The sequence below is a fragment of the Durio zibethinus genome, chromosome 17, assembly GCF_047325235.1.
Source record: "Durio zibethinus cultivar Kanyao isolate XHJ-2024 chromosome 17, ASM4732523v1, whole genome shotgun sequence".
Taxonomy (NCBI): Eukaryota; Viridiplantae; Streptophyta; class Magnoliopsida; order Malvales; family Malvaceae; genus Durio; species Durio zibethinus.
The window spans coordinates 3,021,292-3,043,453 of NC_143178.1; the positions used below are offsets into that span (position 1 = coordinate 3,021,292).

The 22,162-nt window shown below is 34.1% G+C and overlaps 3 protein-coding genes across 5 annotated transcripts; all 3 read left to right on the forward strand.

Moving 5' to 3' along the window:
* The first annotated feature begins 334 nt into the window (after positions 1–334).
* On the forward strand, positions 335–4,349 carry LOC111277319 (uncharacterized). The gene is made up of 12 exons (XM_022863694.2): positions 335–544; positions 630–708; positions 794–869; positions 953–1,036; positions 1,179–1,283; positions 1,784–1,864; positions 1,981–2,045; positions 2,215–2,284; positions 2,378–2,455; positions 2,996–3,093; positions 3,200–3,335; positions 3,956–4,349. The coding sequence occupies exons 1-12, from the start codon at positions 373–375 to the stop codon at positions 4,100–4,102; spliced, it is 1,191 nt and encodes a 396-aa protein (XP_022719429.2). The 5' UTR covers positions 335–372; the 3' UTR covers positions 4,103–4,349.
* A 1,249-nt stretch (positions 4,350–5,598) lies between these two features.
* On the forward strand, positions 5,599–11,008 carry LOC111277296 (acid beta-fructofuranosidase-like). Of its 3 annotated transcripts, XM_089746089.1 has the most exons (7): positions 5,606–7,400; positions 7,495–7,833; positions 9,057–9,913; positions 10,017–10,178; positions 10,271–10,506; positions 10,589–10,676; positions 10,786–11,008. In XM_089746089.1, the coding sequence occupies exons 2-7, from the start codon at positions 7,776–7,778 to the stop codon at positions 10,978–10,980; spliced, it is 1,596 nt and encodes a 531-aa protein (XP_089602215.1). In that variant the 5' UTR covers positions 5,606–7,400; positions 7,495–7,775; the 3' UTR covers positions 10,981–11,008. The 3 variants fall into 3 exon arrangements, with proteins under 3 accessions (XP_089602214.1, XP_089602215.1, XP_022719396.2); XM_089746088.1 differs by having other exon boundaries at positions 5,599–7,833; XM_022863661.2 differs by lacking the exons at positions 5,606–7,400; positions 7,495–7,833 and adding an exon at positions 7,936–8,279.
* Positions 11,009–15,478: 4,470 nt separating this feature from the next.
* LOC111277326 (monocopper oxidase-like protein SKU5) lies at positions 15,479–20,158 on the forward strand. Its single transcript, XM_022863707.2, has 9 exons — positions 15,479–16,187; positions 16,489–16,598; positions 16,691–16,961; positions 17,070–17,208; positions 17,776–18,142; positions 18,310–18,675; positions 18,768–18,846; positions 19,507–19,706; positions 19,806–20,158. Exons 1-9 carry the CDS (start codon positions 16,047–16,049, stop codon positions 19,906–19,908), a joined length of 1,776 nt encoding a protein of 591 aa, XP_022719442.2. The 5' UTR covers positions 15,479–16,046; the 3' UTR covers positions 19,909–20,158.
* Positions 20,159–22,162: the final 2,004 nt, after the last annotated feature.

A 22,162-nucleotide genomic window follows, 5' to 3' on the forward strand; every position in this document is an offset into this window, starting at 1 on the left:
TTTGATATTATATCATCATTCTTGCTCAATAGGGCTAGCTAAATTTATTTATGAATTTACTATTTTTGTTGAGCGTAATAAATTTATTAAAATTCATAATAAATAACTTAATTAAAAGAAGAACCAATCTGATGCCGACAATTCAGACAGATACTATCCCTTGCAAAAATCTAAAGGAAATTCCGATAAAGCTCTTATCCATTGTTAAAATATCCGAAACCCCAAAACGACCACAGATAAACTCAAACCTCAGTTAAACAACTTCCACGTGTCCACATCTTTACCCCTCGATATATATATATATATATATATAAAACAAAAAATAGAGTTCTTCGCACCTCTCTATCTCACAAAGACGAAAAGAAAAAAACAATGTCGCTCTCCTTGCAATCTCCGTCTTCTTCATTTCTCTCTTCTTCTTCTTTGCCAAAATCTAGATTGAGATTTGCAAATGGGTCTTCTTGTTCTGCTCTGCATTTCAAGTTCAACAGATCTTTTCCAATTATTCGTGCCTCCTCGGGCTTCTCTTCTTCTCTTGACATTGGTATTTACCTCTCTTTTCCTTTTAGATCTTTTGATGGTTCAATGTGTGATTTATTTGGTTTTTTTTTTTTTTTTGGAAAATTCAGGGTTGAGTACTGAACTGGATGCTGTGTCTACTTTCAGTGAGATAGTTCCTGACACTGTGATCTTTGATGATTTTGAAAAGTAAAGATTGTTTTCTTCTTAGTTTCTTTATGAAAATTTTACTGTAAAGGCTGAGTTTTGTATACTAATTAATTGAAATTCATAGGTTTCCACCAACTGCTGCAACTGTTAGCTCTTCTCTGCTGTTGGGTATATTGAGCCTTCCCGATACCATTTTTAGAGTAAGAATTCTCATGTAAAATAAATGTGCTTAAAATCTTTTTCCATATACATATAATTTACATTTCTTTGCTTTTGGGTTTAGAATGCTGTGGATATGGCTTTGGCTGATTCAAGTTGTTCTGGGCTGGACAATCCTGAACTGAGGTCGTCTTGTTTCGTTAACAAGGTTACTCTTATACCCTGAAGTGTTAAATAATAATGCCTGAGATTTTTGGCTTTATGCTATCTATTATTCATTTGCATGGTCAAAGATGAAAAAAAAAAAGGGAATTGGATCGGTAATTTGTTTGGTTGTTCATCAAGTGAAGGCTTTGGTAAATGTCGGTGGTGACTTGGCAAAGCTAGTTCCTGGTCGAGTTTCAACAGAAGTGGATGCACGTCTGGCTTATGACACACATGGCATTATTAGGAGGGTATTGGCTTTTCTCATATGTCCATATGTGTTTCTTACTGAATTTTTTTTATTTTGTTGTATGATTCTGTTGTTTAGTATCTCAATCACTGCCAATTTTAATGGTTGAAAATTGTCTAGGGTCTTACACATAAGCATCAAAGTTGAAAATTTTAATTGAATATACACAACGATGCAATGAACTATTCATTCCTTGTCCCTGAATTTTTGCTTATTTTATGTGGACTTGAGGTTCTTCTCTAGGCTTTTGGAATGAGAAATGTAGTGAAAGACTCAATATCTGTTATACATCATTATATTTTAACAAGTATGATGGTTATAGGGTTTTTTATGCTGCTTATTGAAACAAACTATACATTCTATATAGGATGAATAAAATTGCCTTCTAAACCCTTGCACTTTGTTGGTACTAAAAATACTATTTTCCTTTTATGTGTTTTAGTAGCTTATTTTCCCTGTTTTTTATTTCTGATATTGCTAAGAGCTTATTGAAATGTGCAGGTGCACGACTTGCTGAAGTTGTATGATGACATTGATGTTCCTCCAGAGCGTTTATTGTTTAAAATTCCTTCAACTTGGCAAGTGAGTCCCTCTGATGAAATGTGTGTGTACACACTTGTAAAGTTATTAGACTTAATAGTGTTGGAAGTTGGAACATAAAAGTTAGCAATTCTTGGTATTGCATGTTGGTTTTACAGGGAATAGAGGCCTCGAGATTGCTTGAATCTGAGGGTATACAAACACATTTGACTTTTGTTTACAGGTATGTGATTATGTAGACGATGATGTTGCTTGATTGTAACAATTTAAGGAAATTTCTGCACATGCTATTTTGTAAGAGAAAGAATAACCTCCCTCGGAAGACTTTTCTTTCGTCCTTTTTTTTTTTTTTTCCCCTTCTAATCATTGCTTGTTTTGGCATATTTCTTCAGCTTTGCTCAAGCTGCAGCTGCAGCCCAAGCTGGTGCTTCTGTTATTCAGATTTTTGTTGGCCGTGTTAGGGTAAATTTTTTTCCCAAAATACCTATTTTGGTGACTTTATTCTGCAAACCATGATATTTTGTTATCCTTAAAGCATGTTTTTTCTTTCTTCAGGATTGGGCACGCAATCATTCTGGAGACCCTGAGATTGAAGCTGCTATTCAAAGAGGAGAGGATCCTGGGTTGGCCCTGGTTAGTTAAACAGCTTTTATTAGAGTTTAGACTTAGCTTTCTTGTAGCTTATAGGTTTTTGGTTGAGACATTGAGTATTAGTGAATTGTTATTGTGAGCAGCAATGTCGGCTCTAATGTTCTGGAGTGCATTGAAGTTTATCTGTTGCTTTTGACTGTTGAGCATCTTCTTAGGAATTTTCCAACGAAAATAAGAGATTCTTCTTTTTACCATATTAAACTTATGATTCTTGGTGTTACCTTTTTTCTCTTTTCCTTTCTTTCCATCCAGCATCTCTTGTAAGTAAGTTGCTGTGAACCTGGGATCTGCATAAATTCTGAAAGACTTAGGAATAATGTCATGTGATCATTGTTACACTTACCTCTTCTTTTTTCTTGTCTCCTTTTTAATAATTCTAGGATACCGTTTATTGATAATTTGTAATCTATGAAAGAACATTTCACCAATAATATGATCTTTATTTGGTATACCATTATATTTAATTTGTCTGTAATAACACAAAAAGGCTTGAACTCAATGTACCGTCATTTGTTGCTGCAGGTGACAAAAGCTTATAACTATATTCACAAATATGGACATAAATCAAAGCTTATGGCAGCAGCAGTTCGTAACAAGCAGGATTTATTCAGTCTGCTGGGGTATCATATGACTCAACTATTATCAATTGAATTGGAAATAATTACAAATTAAGAATCAAATATTGATCTTTTTTTTCTTAAACCTGTGGATTTTTATTTCTTTCAGGGTTGACTATATCATTGCACCCTTGAAGGTATTGCAATCACTCAAAGAATCAATCACTGCTCCTGATGAGAAGTACTCTTATGTTAGGAGGCTGTCCCCGCAGTCTGCTGCCAACTTCAATTTCACTGCTGAAGAGGTATGCACTCTTTCCATATTTTCAGTTGTCAACTCAGAAAAGCAGGGGAAAAGGAAATCAAAACTCAGAGCACATAATAATGAGAAAATGCTAATGATGTGGACTTAGTGATTTAACGAGGTCATTACATCCATGGTCTTACAATACGAAATTCAATCACACCTTTGATAGGTTCTAATACTTTTGCTATGTGGAAACAGCCTGTATAGACATGGGCATGGTTTTGGAGTTAGGCCTTTGATATGAGCCTGTATTTACAGGTTATGAATGTTTAGGTTGAACCTATCCTTTCAGTGCCCCGTGGATAGACTTTACATATCAAGAAAGTATTTGTCATTTCATTGCTAATCTGGTTATACTTGCTTATTGCAGTACCCTTTTGATAGCAAGTCATTTCATTGTAAGGAAAGCAAGTCACCTCTTTACATTTGCTACCTAGAAGCCATCAAGTTTAGGCACTTGCTTTCCTTTTCATAAAAAATTTCCTTTCTTTGAGAAATATTCTCCATTATCTTCATTCTTCCCATGTTCAAGTGACAAGCACAAGCATGCATAACAAGGTCTTTCTGTTTATAAAAACCGTGACCTGTTTGTTGACTGATATTTGTCTCTACGTTAAGCTCACGAAGTGGGACCAATTAAGCCTTTCATCAGCTATGGGACCCGCATCTGTGGAGCTTCTGGCTGCTGGACTGGATGGATATATTAATCAAGCAAAGCGAGTTGAGCAATTACTGGACAAGATTTGGCCACCTCCAAATGTCTAAAGTGGCTTGTCCATTTCAATGCACATCTCTTATGGCAATGATACCAACTCCACCATGTTAGCAACACTTTTTTTTTTTTCTTGCGGAGTACTTAAAGTTGGTCTTTAAAGCTTGATGTCAATCCTCCATTTTTTTCTGTTATCCATGAACACAATGCTGAAGTTGCCCTTCTGCCGTTGCATGTGGTAACCCTTTCACTTACTTTCCAAAAATTGCAATTAATACCATGGCAAAGCTTTCCTTTTTACAGTACTGTTACGTTTATGCTATTATGGTTTCATTTTAGCCTATTATTGTTTCGTTTTGAACAACCTAGGTTATTGAGTTCTGCTTGATCAGCCAGGTGCTCCAGTCTTTCATATAGTATAGCTATGAAGTTGGCTATAGCTAGCTAGTCTGTTATTGTTGCTTGCTTTCACTTGGAAACCTAACCTAATTTATTCAGCCTAACGTAAGTTTACCAGAGCCTATATTTAAAGCTCCAAGCCAATGGAAGCACTGACTCTGTCATTTGGGGTTTGGGAAAAAATAGGGCTAGGCTTTAGTGGTGGTTGGGAAATTGGAAAAATCTTGAGAGCCCTAACTTTGAAATCTACTTTTGAAATAAGCTTTAGTGTCATTCAAGCCCAAGAAATTGACAGCCTGCATAGAAAGTCCATTACCTAGAGCTAAAGGCTAGAACCTTGGTACAGCCTTCTGCCTGCTAGAGGAGCTGAGTGGCAGTCACCTTTCTTTTTAACTTTCTGGATGGTAAAGGAAGAGTTTTTGGTTTGAACTTTGATCAGTATTCGTGTTTTAGATTGGCTATCGCCTTATCCAGATCCGTATCCGACCAGTTTTCCCTTTAAGGAAAAAAGAAAAAAAAGGGGGAAGGTGCCACTGCCATGTTGTTCCCCATAACCTCTCCCCTTTCCCCTGACATTGGAGATCCCCTCCTTTAAGAAAATAAAAGTCATGGATTCAACATAAAACATAAAACATTTGCTCCGCTCCATTGTTTACTTTTACTTGACAAACCCATGTCGGCATTAATTAGACTAGTCGATACAACATAAAGCATAGCAATTTTTTTTTTATTCATAGTAACATTAACACAAGGAGAGAATTATTGAAATTTTATATATATGGATTTTGCTAATGAGTGTTATCAAATCATACTGTAAGATTAATTAATATATTATTTAGTGCCCGTTAGTAAAATCCTTTATATATATATATATATTAATGTCATTAATATCACGTTATTAAGATTTATTAGAGACTATAATCAAGTAATTTAGGTAAAGAGAGGAAATCATGTTAAGGCAGTGGATAGATATTTGAACCTTGAACTTTTGATATTTTTAAGACCGCTAAATCAAGTTTAGGGTTTTTTTTTTTTCAATAATAAAGGATAAATGTAAAAATTAGAAGTGTTAAAATTTAAAATTTAAATTTATTAGATGTTTTTAATAATTATATAAATTAATTAAATTAATTTTTAAATTTATTAAATGTTATGATAATTGAATGAATTAATTCAATTAAATTTTGAATTCAAAAAATTAAAAGAATTTGAAGCAAACATGTGTTACTAAAAATTGAAAATTTGATTGTGCTCGAATCTTATTGAAAAGCCTGGTATCTTTACCAAAAGTAAACACGTCAGCCTCAATAATTCATCGGGATAAGCAATGGTAATGTCATGCTAGCAATTCATTTCAATTATAACCGCCAATTTTATTTCCCCACCAATGAAACATGTAATCGAGCTAGGGCAAAAACCTAAAGTAGGTCTCTCCACCTCCACCAAGTAACCATGCCCTATTTCAATAATGTTAGCAAAATCATTCACATCTAGAACTAGATTTTGATTGCCACCATCCACTCGATCCCATTGGCCCACATTTACGACAAACCGGTGATCTAAAATTTTCAAGAAATTTCTTAAATTTAAACTATCATTATTCATTCTCTTCTCTTGTTCCTCGGAGTCCAAAATGCATGTGAATCTTGCATGTGGAAACATGCAGAGCCGGCATTTTTTTTTTTTTTTGAGGAACATGCGATCTGGGGTCAGCTTGTTTATTTTGGTTGAGGTTTTTGTATTAATTGCTGTGTTTTTATCTAAATAAAAACAATGAAAAGTACATGAGAAAAGACCAATACGACTGAAACAATTACTTTGCATGTGGAAAAGAACCAGCTGGTCCAATCAATTTATGTCAGAGATCAATTTTTGCCACAGCTTTTTGTGTTGGCAATTGCTTTTTTCTGTTGTAGAATTGTTAAAGAAACTGGTGGCTGTGGATGAACCATCTGGTTTCAAATTCTAATCAGCACTTTGTCATTAATTCTAGTTTATGTGAATAATTGCCGGACCAAGTCTAGATTTTACTTCTACTTAGACTAAATACCTAACCTATCTAGAAAAATTCTTTGTTAAATTACTTTAAATCATGTCTTTCATTTTATCTTCCTCTTTCGTTCCTTCTTTTGCCTTGGTGGAGTCCTTGTCCATCGCTTGCTGCCGATCATCACAATAGTCAGTTGTCAAATTAATTGGTTAATTTCATTTTTTTTTTAACTTTAAAGACAATTCGAATGCAAAATGCTTTTAGGATGATAATGTAATTAGTCTGAATTTTTTAAGTGTCGACAGTGAGATTAATTTGATTACAATTTTATTTCCTTTAATATTTGAGAAATTATTTCATTTATTAAAGGAATTACTTAGGATTTATAAAGTTCAGACATCAGCTGCCACTTATTAACCCAACTAATTACCACAAAGTTTAAGCCTTGCTGTCATTATTACCCCAAATAGAATTGCATTAGCTCAGATTATTTTACAAAATCAATTCTTTTCTACACTATTGATACATATCTCCATAATACGCAATTATTGGGAAAAAGCCAAATCTTCTAATTTTCCTATTGGTCAAACAGACTGGTAGCATAAAAAATTCTCTGTGCAAATCATAAAAATTTTTTTTAAAAAAATCATTACCCTCTGAATTGTAAAACAAAATACACGAGACTTGTCCCCAATTTCTGTCTTTTCTACAACTATTGCATGGAGGACATGATGATCTTACAGTTAATATAATGAATAACAGCTAATACATGGCAGTTACATTTGTCTTGTTTCAGATAAATCAAATTATTTGGTAAATTTTCCCTTTTTTTCTTTTATTTTCCTGGTCCTAGACAATCAGATGAAGCACCCACCCTGTTTGGCCAGCGAAGCACTGCCCATATATACCAATGAGAACTCTCAAGTCTTGAAACATAGCACTCTCTCCTCCGTTCTCTCCAAGTATTCTCTCTGTTTCTTTTATCCCAATTACAAACAATGGTGGATACAAATCCATTCCTTCCAGTCTCCAGCTCTGATGGGTCTTGTCCAACAGGGCCTCAGATAACTCACCGGAAACCCATCAAAGAGCATCTTACAATCTTTTTTGGGTTGTTAGCGGTTGGCTTGTTTGCTGCATTGTTGATAGGAAACAATGGGTCAGATAATAGTCATGTACATGAAAATCAACATGGTTCATTGGCTTCATCGAGCTCCAAGAAACCCGAACCTTTGCAGCCGGTGTCACGTGGCCCGGCTGCCGGAGTATCGGAGAAATCCAACAGGCTTTCCGCCAACGTTAACGGGAATTTACCGGTGTATCCATGGAATAATAGCATGTTGTCATGGCAAAGAACATCTTTTCATTTTCAACCAGAAAAGAATTGGATGAATGGTAAGGAAAAAATATTCCTTTCCTTTCCTTTTATTTTTTTTTTAATTCACTGTTCCTTTCATTTTCATCTACACAATTAAAGTGTATAACTCAACAGTATCATATCATCATTACTGAGCAAGCAGAAAAAAAGTGAGAACAAAAAGAAATATGTATTTCTTATAGTATCTCAAAAGGGTAGATCAAATATTATACAGTATCATTTATTATATACAATAATTCATGAGAAGGAAGGATTATGGTAGTGCATTATTTTATGGAAGCGAAGATTCAAAGTCGTCATCATTTTCAAAAATAATTATATAATTTAATTAAATTAAAATTTGACTTTACTACTTACATTTATATGCTGATTTTTGTATATCTTGAATTTTTTGTACGGCTGGGCGCTTTTACGTTCTTGCTATGGCGTGGGAATCTGGTTGGTTCTGCTTCAGATCCTAATGGTAAGCCTCGTTTTTTTTTCACTTACAGCATATCTCTTAATCTCTATCTGATTTGGAATTCCCAAACTTTTATAAAAGAAAAACCTTAAAGTTACGTCATATTTGAGGTTTAAAACTTAAAAAAGAACTTTTTGCCACTATTTGATTAACTGTAGTATTTGATTGACTAGACAATCCAATTGACAAAAAACAAAAAAAAAAAGATTGATTAGTCAAAATCACATTCGAAAATATTCTTAATAATTCTTTTGATGGACCCAATTTTTCAATGAATTTTGGAGCACTTTTTTTTCATCTAATACATTCATTATTAATATATGAAATATATATTACTACTAAAGAACATTGATAAAAACATATAACAAATGAAATTTTCAATTAAAAAATAAAAATTAGAAGTTAACTCTTCGAATTTGTGAGCCAATAATCAATTGCACATGACTGACTGGTTTAAAAGTTACTATTAAAAATATAGAAAAGTCTGTGGGATTTTAGCTTTTTTATTTTTGAATGAATTTGTCAAAAAAAGGCAGGGCAGAAAAATGAGGTTCTTGTCCCCATCTTCTTACAACATAGTTGACAACCGAGCTTGTTGTGCCTTTAAACAACGTTCAAATCCTTAGACTTCAAGGATTTTGGCAAGTCGTATATAATATGGCAACTTGGTCAAGTTGTCAATAAGAATTTCCTCTGAATATATATATATATATATATATATATATATATTCTGAAATGGATCGTGTTATGATTTTCTAAAATTCCATTGCCAAATAACAGGACCAATGTTCTACAAGGGATGGTACCATTTCTTCTACCAATACAACCCCAATGCTGCCGTGTGGGGCGATATAGTTTGGGGTCATGCAGTATCCAAGGACTTGATCCATTGGCTTCACCTCCCATTAGCAATGGTTGCTGACCAATGGTACGATCAAAATGGCGTCTGGACTGGTTCTGCCACAATTCTCCCTAATGGAAAAATTGTAATGCTCTACACAGGTTCGACCGTGGAGGCTGTTCAAGTTCAAAACCTTGCTTACCCTGCTGACCACTCTGACCCTCTCCTCGTCCATTGGGTCAAGTATCCTGGGAACCCTGTTCTAGTTCCACCACCAGGCACCTATAAGAAGGATTTCCGTGACCCAACTACAGCCTGGTTGACCTCTGAAGGGAAGTGGCGCATTACCATAGGGTCCAAGATAAATAAAACTGGCATAGCTTTGATATATGATACCAAGGACTTCATAAACTACGAGAAGTTAGATGGGGTACTTCATGCTGTGCCCGGCACTGGCATGTGGGAATGTGTTGACTTCTTTCCTGTGTCAAAAACAGAAGAAAATGGCTTGGACACATCCGTAAATGGACCTGGAGTGAAGCATGTGGTCAAGGTAAGCCTCGATGATGACAGGCATGACTACTATGCTATTGGGACATATCATGAGAAGAATGGTACATGGATTCCTGACCAACCTGAAATTGATGTTGGCATTGGAATAAGGTATGATTATGGAATATACTATGCTGCCAAGACTTTCTATGATCAGAACAAAAACAGAAGAGTGTTGTGGGGTTGGATTGGAGAATCTGATAGTGAAGCCGCTGATATGAAGAAAGGATGGGCATCTGTCCAGGTAATTTTTCTGTTTCATTGAACCATAAACATTATTTAATCGTCAGATTTCTTCAGTTTCTTTAACCGATTAAAATGTTTCTAATGCGATATTTTACTTACAGAGCATCCCAAGGACGATTTTGTTTGACAAGAAGACTGGTACTCATTTGCTTCAATGGCCAGTGGAAGAAATAGAGAGTTTAAGGTTGAAAAGCAATGAATTTAACCAGGTGTCACTCCTGCCAGGATCAGTTGTTCCTCTAGATGTTGGTCCAGCCACACAGGTTTGTCTTTTTCTTTTAGAACATGTATGCTAATGATAATTTGTAGACCAAGATCCTGTTAGTTGATAAGTAGATGCCTGGTCATGTGACAGTTGGATATTTTAGCCGAGTTTGAGATAGATAAAGAGCTTTTGAAGAAAGCAACAGGGTCCAACATAACATTCAGCTGCAGTGCGAGTGGAGGAGCTGCAGAACGTGGGGCATTGGGACCATTTGGTCTTCTGGTGCTTGCAGATGAGAGCCTCAGTGAGCAGACTCCGGTATACTTCTACATTACCAAAGGATCTGATGGCAATCTCAAGACTTCCTTCTGCAATGATCAATCCCGGTATGTATAAACCTCAGCTGTTCTCTCTTAACTTTAGTCTATTTATCAGATAGCTAGGACTTACCATATTCTATTCTTTCAGATCATCCGCAGCGTCGGATGTTAATAAACAAATTTATGGGAGCTTCCTTCCAGTTCTAAAAGGCGAAAACTTATCCCTCAGAGTATTGGTGAGTTCAAGTGTTTATCTTGTTTCCTCCTCTTATTGCTGTATATATGTAAGTAAACAAATTGCCTTACTATGAGGATCAATAAATATGAAAATGCATTGTTTTCCAGGTGGATCATTCGATAATTGAAAGCTTTGCTCAAGGCGGAAGGACAGTCATCACATCTCGTCTTTATCCGACAAAAGCAATATATGAAGCTGCTAAAGTGTTTTTATTTAACAATGCTACTAATGCCAGTGTTACCGCCTCACTTAAGATCTGGCAAATGAACTCTGCATTCATTCGGCCCTATCCAAATAAATGATAAGAACTTCTAAAGGACCAAAAAGAAATCATGTGGTAATCGGAACCTCACCATTGATTAATTTTGGTTCCTCTCTTCAATCAAATCATGTCATCTCATCAATTTGACTGGAAATGGAATGAATTAGATCTCGCTAGGGAAGAGTTAATATGAAACAAATGTGCAAACAGACATTTGTAACTGCAAAGAGAACCTGAGTGAAGTATCATCTGCAATCTGCATGCATCTGCCGGTGCCTCATCGATGAAGATTGGAAATTGCACATTGTTTTCTTGTCTTCTTTTTTTTGTTTAAGATCATAAATTGCAAATTGTTTTCGGCATCTTGGGGATTTGAAGTTCTTTGAATTTGTAACGATATGTCTCAACTTCTGCTTAAATCTGCCAACTGGGTCTTATCAATTCCAATTTTAAGCCCCCAAAGGGGGTTTGTTCTTGTTATCAAATGGTGCAATTGTTTAGCCCATAACAACTTAATCAATAGATAACTTCCTAGTTGTAGTTGATAAAATTCAATATTACTAGTTATATACTATAGCATTATTTATTAGCATTATAATTGATGCAATGATAGTTGGAATTTACTTATTATAAGGTATTGTCTGCTCAAACTGATCTAATTTCTTTCACAGTTTTATCCTTTGAAAAAATGTGTCTTGATAAAGGAGGATGATCCTTACTTATAAAGTCATAATTCGATCATTGGCTTATAGATGTAGGATCTTTTCTCTCCAATACTAATCCTCTTAGGTAAGGGTGTGAATTATGTGCACTTTGAAAGGTTAGTATGGATTTCCATAAATGACATTATTTATTTTGTTGGATTGTATATATTGTGAGATATCGATTATTTTAATAATTTAATATTATTTTTTTTATGATTTTATTTTTAGAAAAATCTCAATAAAAAAAGATTTAAACTACATCTTTATAAAAATCGTCATTTTCTTATCAACTCAAGTTTTCTTAAAAGACAAAATTACGATGAAAATCACATCAAACCTTCAAAATTGATAATATCTTATAACAAGACGATGTTTAATAATTCTTACATCAACAATTATTATATATTTTCAAATTTTTAAATTACTTTTAGATATCCTAACAAGATAAGTTGAGCATTTTAATTTTGTTTTTTATCTTTTTTTTTTTTTCTCATTAACACTTGCATATGATATTTTCCACTACAAACGGAAGCAAATAAATAAGTTACTCTCCTTGAGAATTGAATTAAGCCAGAGTATTTTCATCATTCAAATATGCCTTACGAGACCAAAAGCCTACAAGGTTGGGCCTACAAAATTGATTAAAAAGGGAAGAAATCAAACACCAGTGGAAATTTGAAGTCTAGGCCATGGGCTGGTAATTGGACACCAAAGAATCGAACCATTTGGGGCTTCGTTGGGCTTTGAGAGCCACCTCATTGTGTTAGACCCAGCCAATTGCATTCTTCACGGTCTAATAACTAGCTGTATAAGTTCTATCTCTATCTCATAACTTCGGTAAATCGTTTAATTTGTTTTATTTTAACAAAACTTCTTTTAGGGCCATGAAAAACCCAAATAAAATAAAGAGGTAACAATGAAGTAAAATGAAAATACATATACAAATGACTTTCCAAAAACAGTTTTCTTGTAATCGAGGTAAACATATGAGGCATTGCGTATAAAAAAATCATCCACTTGAATCATAAATTCATTTAAATTGGATTTTTTATTCAGTTTTAATTATGATATTTTTGAACATAAAATAATAAAGAAATTATAGCTGCCTTTCACGTTTGTACAAACTTGAAGCTAGCTTCAATTCTGTCTCCATAGCTGAAATCAAATTGATTGATTGTATATAAATGTTATGGGTATATAACTTTGAACTAAATTAAGGCACATGAACAACAGTCCAAGCATAAGTTTTCTTGTCTGTTTGAAAAAGATATCATTTTATATCTTTGTCTTAAAACTTTTCATTTATTATTATTTGTGCAACAGCAAGTTTCCATGTGCCATGAATGTGGTTGCAGGTGAGGAAAGTGGACGTGATTTGCCAGCTAGACGAAATCCCTCTCTTTTTCTTCCAGGTTCATACAACTTCTTTATGAAAACCAATTCTATTGATATGGGTTGGATTGAAATGGTCATGGAAAAAATTCAATGACTTAAAATCATGGATTTTATAAGTACATATATGCCATTCTTTGTCCTGCAGCAGGTAAATGAGTTTTATATTTATATTTAGATGGGAGTAGTTATCACAAAAGCTTGGACTCACCACTCACCTTGATATATAAATATAAAGAAAATTCTATATAATTACAGCATGTGATATGAAACCATCCACACACTCTTTAGCTTAACGCATTTATAAGAGGTAATTACAACGGTTCATACAGGTCCAGGAACCAACTTCTTTTATGATGATATTAGATTTTGGACCTAGGGTTAGGTGGCCTAAAAGATTTACCACTTCAATTTGCCATCCCACTAATTCAAATGAATCTTTCATTCATGATTTTATAAAAAGAAACCCTTTATGAATAAAGCTTTATTATTACAACTAATTGTATACAACTGTATGATTACTTAAGTTTAAATTGTCTATTTATAGACCACCACATTCCATACATAAATATATTAACACCTCCTTTTATATTAACATATATCCATACACAACTATATATATATATATATATATAGCTGACAATTCAATTCATACCTATCACATTTTAATTTGATTTGATCTAATCTTATAATATTTATTTTTTTAATCAAATTTTGAATTAAATTAAATATTTTAATTTAACTCAATCGATGTTAGATTTTATATAAATTCACTTCAATTCAACTTGAGATATATATTATTTTTTGTTTTATATTTAATTTTACATTTACTTTATATATATATATATTATATTTAAAAACAATATTAAATAATATTTTATATTAAAAATTAATATTTTATTAATTTTAAATCAAATCAAATTAATTATAAATTTAAACATATATGAATAAAATTTAAATATAAAAATATTATTTTAATATCAGATCAAATATTAAATTTATTAAATCGAATCAAATTTGAAGCAAGAAAAACCCAACCCAAGCTGTTGCTGACTATACGTATGCATGATGTTTCATTTTTCTCTGTTTTGGTTATATTTCCCTAAACAATGACAAAGAAAACTACTTTTTTGTTTGTTAAGGAAAAAAAAAATACACATGGCATTAAAATATTTCTCATTGGTTGCCCAAAATCTGACAGTATCTCTGATGTTGATACAGGAAAACGACCAAAAAGTCCTCCTGTCATCTTGTCATGTAGGTCATGAGATCTAAAAAGAACCCTTCCGTGTTATAACAAAAAGTAATTTAAGGATATAGCATTATAAAAAAAAAAAAATTATTGAATTATATCTATGAATATTGTAGAGATTATAAACAAATCTTTAATCAACAATATTATTTATTTATGACAAATACTTAACTAATAGTAGTGTTTAAGGACCAATAATAAAACCCACCACTCCACCATTTAATATTACTTTCTTCATTTGTTTTTTGTTAAACGATATATAGTGATTTGTTTATAAGATCGCTTGTTATATATTTGTGTGATAATTTTAAGCATGATATATCGATAGAATATAAAAATAATATAAAATTATAAAAAGATATAAGTTAAAATTTCAATAAAAATGATATGAATTTGATAAATATAAAAATATGTATATTTTATGTTATATAATTTTATATAAATTATGATATAATAATATTTTATATTTTATTTATCTTTTATACAAAAAAAATATACAATGATACACGAATTATCTAATTTAATTATATGTTTAAGATTTAAGGATGACAATGGGTACCTTATAAAGAGATGTCTGAAACCACTCGATTGTGTTAAGTAAGATTAGGATATTCTATAATCAATTTTGAGCAATAAAATTATTATCTGTTACTAATTCAAGTAGGGCTTGAATAGTAATTTTAATATATTTACTATCGAACTTGATTATAAATAATATATATTTAATATGATATATATAATTTATTTATAAATTATTTATTATTAATGTAATGATTAATTAAATTAATTTATTAAATATTTTGATTATGTTTTTAAATTTAATTTATTAATTTAAAAAATTTTAATAATACGTATTAAAATTAATTTTAAATATGAAGGTTAAACTTTAGTTTAATAAATGAGTATTAAGTACCTTCAAGTAATTAACGAATATTCTATATATTATATGAGTTAAATTTGAGTAATAAAAATAAAAAAATATTTAAATAATTATCAAATTTAAATATTTTAATAGATAATTAAATACAAATACTTAAATAATAATAAATATTTTATCCATTGAGATCTTTATTTAAAATGACGAATTAATTTAATCTTTGCCCATGTAAACTCTGCAATTATTACTAAAAATTATCCTTCTTGAGTAATTAGAACTATATTTAAGCAACTGTGAAACCGAAATATCAAGCGGCTGTTAGGGAGGAAGGTACTGCAATTTCTAGCAAACGAAAGAAATTTGAGTTCCTTGGGTGGGGGGGGGGGGGGGGGTTGGGCGGCGCATGCTAGATGTGATCATGTGCTGGCGATCATGTCTTGCTTTTCAGAGGATCCGAACGTTACTCCATCATCGACCATCCCACGACATCCGTCAAATTTAGCAACGCGTAATCGTTAACCCCGTGGGGTATGGGCTATGGCTGCGTGTGAAAATCTATCATGTCTTAACACGTTATTACGTTAACTGGCTACTGGCTGTCACCCTCTCTTCTCTCTCTTCCTCTTACGATCACCCATTTACCGCATCCATCCCAAAGTGCTCCGCCCCCTTTTTTTTTTTAGTTTCTAACAGCCAACTCATAAAGCTAAATTTTAGTCCCTCTCTCTCCTTCTCAAAGTTTCTATCTTTAGAGCCTCTGGTTTCTTCTTCTCTTTCTTTTGCGTGTCAGATAATGTAAAGCCCGGTAAAGTTTTAGCAAGGAGTACCCTCTACAAATTTTGTAAGACAAACCCAAAAAGAGTTTTATTTTTCCTTGAAGAATGTCTTTGATTAGGTTCTTGGGTCTGTTTCTTGTCCCCATTGCTCTGCTTTTGAGCTTGTGTTTTGCTGAAGATCCGTTTGTTTTCTATGATTTTGAGGTGTCTTACATCACTGCTTCTCCTTTGGGTGTTCCCCAACAGGTCTGCTCTTTTACATCTCTTTAGTCTGCTTTTACATTTTTGCTGCTATATCTACTTCCTCTTAGGCTCTTACTACTATTTCCAGTTCATTTTTTCACGTGGGTCTTCTTAACTTTCATAACTGAGAGATGAGTTGCCTTTACGTTGCTTAAAATTTCTGCTTTTAGCTTCGGATCTACAAAAAATTAGCTTTTTTTTACTTGTATTTTGCTTAGTGTTTGAGATATAAGTGAGCTTTGTAGTAACGTGGTTGAGCTGTTTGAGTTCTATTAATCTTTTCTGTGTCTGCATTACTTTGTAGGTAATTGCTATAAATAACAAGTTTCCTGGCCCTACTATCAATGCAACCACTAACAACAATGTCGTTGTCAATGTTCGAAACAAATTGGACGAGGGTTTACTCATCCATTGGTAGAATCTTACTTTGCAGTAATCTTTGTTAAGCTAAATCATAGTACAAAGATAGAGTGATTGACTGTGTGTTTTTTGGTTGGGAGAGATAGGTCTGGGATTCAACAGAGGCGTAGTTCATGGCAAGATGGGCTTCCTGGCACTAATTGTCCAATTCCTCCAAAGTGGAACTGGACTTACCAGTTCCAGGTGAAGGACCAAATTGGGAGTTTCTTCTACTTCCCATCACTGCACTTCCAGAGAGCGGCTGGTGGTTTTGGCAGCTTTATTATAAACAATAGAGCTATTATTCCTATTCCTTTTGACACACCTGATGGGGATATTACAATTTTGATTGGTGATTGGTACACACGCAATCACACGGTTAGTGCGTTGTTAAGTTACTGGATATATAACTTTGTTTTCCTTTTTAAGGTTGGATTTGGGGCGTAAGATATAATGTGTCTAATGATGACACCTTTTGGATTCTAGGCTCTGAGAAAGGCACTTGATGCTGGAAAAGATCTAGGGATGCCAGATGGAGTTCTTATTAATGGCAAAGGCCCTTACCGGTATAATGATACTCTGGTACCTGATGGCATTGATTATGAAACAATTAACGTCCACCCAGGTGATTATTTCATGCAATGCAAGGCATTGTCGACTTATGATTTGCTAATTGCTACTCATTTCTAAATATGTGAGTTCAACTGCTTGTGTAATTACAGGATGTTTTGGTGATTGAAAAATGGACTTAATTCTGGGAGATAGAATTTGGAAGTAATTAGCATCTCTTTATTATAATGTAGTTTTATCTTAGATCTTTCCAAAAAATGCATCTACTTAACTATAACTGCCGGATGGAGCTTTGCATATGGCATGCAACCTTTCACTTTGGGAATATTCAGTTATTCATACACAAATCATACTACCAATTCCCTATTTATTACTGGCGTTAACTTCATGTGTAATTAATGGTGAATTTTGAACTAGCATTGGGCCTTCAATTTTTGGCATGCATCTGATTTATGACCACATTGTAAAGACATGTTGTCCCATAAATTTTGTACATCAAACTGTCAGTTAGATACATACATACATACATACTTCTAACTAACTTGAATTAGTTATTACCTTTATGTTTATGGTGAGTTTTTCAAGCTCCTAAATGATAACATTACATTATTATGTTGGGCAGGTAAAACTTATCGCCTTCGAGTGACAAATGTGGGAATATCGACCTCCTTGAATTTCAGGATTCAGAGCCATAATGTGCTTCTTGCAGAGACCGAGGGATCATATACAGTGCAGCAGAACTACACTAGCTTAGACATACACGTAGGACAGTCTTATTCTTTTCTGCTAACTACAGATCAGAATGCAAGTAGTGATTACTACATAGTAGCAAGTGCCAGGTTTGTGAATGAATCACAGTGGAAACGAGTTACTGGTGTTGCCATTTTGCATTATTCAAATTCAAAAGGAAAGGCAGCTGGTCCCCTCCCTGATCCACCACAGGATGAATATGACAAAACCTTTTCAATGAACCAAGCAAGGTCTATCAGGTTGGTTTTTATTGTGGTTAAGCACACATCATGGAATTCTAAATCATTGTGAATGATATGTATTTTAGTATTATTTTAGTTGTCGGTAATCTTCAAATGTTGAAAAGGAATTATTTGAATAATTTAGTTGGTCATGCCTTCTTACTTTCTGTGCTTAAATTATGCAGATGGAATGTATCTGCCAGTGGTGCTCGCCCTAATCCACAGGGATCTTTTAGATATGGTTCAATCAATGTGACTGAAATTATTGTGTTGGAAAACAAGCCGCCTGTTACTATTGATGGGAAAAGACGAACAACACTCAGTGGGATATCATTTGTCAATCCAGCTACACCAATCCGGCTTGCTGACCAGTTCAAGGTTAAGGGAGTATATAAGCTTGATTTTCCCAATGCACCACTTACAGGGCCACCTAAAATGGAAACATCAGTAATTAATGGAACATATAGGGGATTTATGGAAGTCATCCTACAGAACAATGACACCAAGGTGCAGAGCTATCACATGAGTGGATATGCTTTTTTTGTTGTCGGGTAGGAATATGTTTCCTATATACATCATCAAGAATAATCTTATGCGTATGCACTATGATTTTAACACTAACTCTTCAATTATATTGGTGCAGAATGGATTATGGTGAGTGGTCAGAGAATAGCAGGGGCACATATAACAAGTGGGATGGCATTGCTCGCACTACAACACAGGTAGGTCATTGGAGACTTGTGCTTTTAGTTTTGTTATGCTTCCTTCTAAAGCTTTGGTTAGTTAGTATTATCTTCTCTGACTTGATATTTTCTAGTAAACAAACATGGCTATGCTGGAGCTGTTTTCAATGAGTAGAGTTTATATGCAACTGTTATATTAATATTTTAGGTAATTATAACTGATGGGAAACATCCTAGTTTGCACTGGTAATTTGCTGCTGAACTAGTTTAGGTTGATGCTCCCCTTCTGAATTTTAGTGGGAAACATGTTTTTTTTGTCATTTACACAATATTTTATTTGAACTGCTGCTTTCTTTTCCCTCCCTTAATGGTTTCAGCATTTGAAAATACATTTCTGGTATTTCTTTTCTGTAATGTTGTGCCTTGCTTCTCATGATGTTGGATACAGACAATGCCTGCAGGATATATCAAGTTGTTGTTTGCTGTTTTTCGGTAGCTTTAATTCCTCCATTCATTTATGAATGATTATGTTCATCATAGGTTGTCATGACATTTATGCATTAAGCATTAAACCTTAATCTGCTAGTCTTGGACTTGCCACCAACAATGCCTACTTTGATCCCTCATGTGAGATGAAGTTCACGAGATACCTGATTCTTTTGTCAAGAAGACTCAAATGTAATCTCTCTGTCTCTGTAGGTTTATCCTGGTGCATGGACAGCAATCTTGATATCACTTGACAATGTTGGAGTCTGGAACCTTAGAACAGAAAACCTCGACTCATGGTATCTTGGCCAAGAAACATATGTCAGGGTTGTCAATCCAGAGGCTACAAACAAGACTGAATTGCCTATGCCAGACAATGCCCTCTATTGTGGTGCCCTCAGCAAATTGCAGAAGTATGCAAAATGAGTCCTCTTATGTGAAAAGTTTTCTTCTTAAGTTAGCTCTAAAAATTGACGATGGCTAGTCCTGATTCTACTTGGTTTGTTTTTCAGGCCACAGGATGTCTCTTTGGCAACATCAATCACAGGCAGTAGATACAAACTCTTCTTCACGGTGCTGATGGTTGCCTCTGCACTACTTGTCCTTTCCCGCTAGGTGTTTTCTTTTGGGGTATCTCTTCTTGTCAGAAAGGTTTGTGGTTGTGTGTTTAGGTGTGCAAGTGTGTAAGTGTAGTCTTGTTGATATGAATCTTGGGTGATTTTAACATGTATTTTTTTGTTTACAATGTTGTTAATGCACCCGGGGTTCCTTGTTTAATTCATTGGGAATATCATTCTTTTAATACCTATAATTTATGTACTGATGACAATTCATCAAATTTCAATACGATTTAACCTCGTGTCTAGATTTATCTATTCCTTCATGGTTTTCTGCAATTGACATCTATATCTGCCCAGTTTCACACATTTGTCCTTAAGTTCTTTTCTCTTATGTATGTATGCATGTATGTATATGTTTGTGAATGGGTGGGTGTGTAATTTGCACATTGGACGCCCCTTTTGATTGTGGTTGGTGGTTGTAGTAATGCTGTGAGTATCGTCCATCAATATAGTCATTCATTTGAGGTTTTGTATGCAGGTCAACGATGCCATTTCATGCAAAGAACCTATGATAAAAATGTGTTTTAGAGACACTACTAAACTATAACTGGTGTAGTAGTTGTAAGTAGTTACTCCATAATGAAGGGTTAAAATTTAGTCAATTCTTACTTTTGGCCTTGTCTGAATGTCCATTTACGCTTGAGTGGTTTTTAATGAGATTGGACAAGAATGGTAACTCAACAAACGTGATTTTCAACTTGAGAGTGACACGAACCAGGGAAAATGAAAGATCAGCTGGTCCCATTTTTAGGTCTATCCGTGATAGAAGATGACAAGTCTAGCTGGAAATCATGCTTCCTTCAGGTTATATGGTTTTTTTTCCGTGCTTTGCTTCTGCCAAGCCAGCTCAATTGCTCGTATCCATTGGCCCATTAGAGATTCCATTTGCGAGACTGAGACTGAAGGGGCATTCTGGCCAGTGTTCTGTCAAATGGAAGCATCAAATGCTGCTAAACCCTTCCTCTTTCCCAAGCTTTTTTGGGTTTTGATTAAAAATCTCCAGTCTCGTCGCTTTTGCTGGCTTGCCTTAAGATTGTGATTAAGCTTGTCATGACATTGGAGTGTTTGGGTGATTAAGATTGTGATTAAGCTTGTCATGACATTTACCTCCATTTAGCAACCAAGTGTTTGGGTGACACAGTCCTATTGAATACTTGAAGTGTTCCCATGATTTCTTATTCACTTACACTAAGCAGAATTAAGTTGACTATAATCTGAACTACATGCAAATAGAAGAACGAAGATCATTACTCCGGGTCATTGTATGCTAGCATATTAACTGATAAAAGCAAACGTCAGACTTTCAGACATTCAAACGCTGATATCTATCGAAAGGCCTCATTCAATGTTGCTAATTAAGGACGGAATTGCTGGCCCAAGTTGCAGTGAAATTATTGTCTAATGTCCTTTCTGAGTTGAGAGAGACATTGAAAAGGCTGGATATAGGAACTACTGGCCTACTGGGGTTATGTTGGAGTTGAAAAGGCAGCTTTTTTCACTCCATTTCTTTTCTGCTTTTGTAGGGCAAGTGGGGAGGAGCGACTTGAAGGTTGAAAAGAAAAACCCCTTTACAAAGTTTACTTTGAGATTGTGGGGGTGCTCTCTTTGGAGAGCCATCGTCTAGCATCTTATTCCGAAATAACTCCATTTCTGTCAAGCATCGATAGGTTTTAAGGTAATAACATCATAATCAGTTCAACAAACACTTTAATGGACAAAAAATTCTCTTCACCCTATGAATCAAAATTTAAGCTGAACCTCATTTTTTTTTTTTTTTTGTTGGAATAGCTTGGTAATATATATAGGTTGTATTATACAATTCATGGGAAGAAAAGGAATTATTTATCATTTTTACAGGATTCAGTGTGTAGGACTGAAAAATAAGTGCAATCGTAATTATTCACAACACCAACACTACTTTGTTGGCATGATTGTGTTCCACATCCCCGGTATTTGAACAAAGGCTTGTAATCCCCTTCGGATTGTTGTGCCTGTGCGATTTTTTTTTTTTTGCTTGGACAACTGACTTCATATTCCACCACGGTTGCCTGCCTGCAAAAGCCCACTTAGTTGGAACAAGCAATTATAAAAGGGCTGGGCTGGCCTGTCAGACAGATGTTAAAATCCTAATGAAATTAAAGTTAAAATAGTTGTCATTAATATTGTGGAATTAAAGTTAAAAAATCAACCTAATTTATGTTGAACAGCCATTTTAATTAACACACATTTAGAATTTATGGGGGGAATTT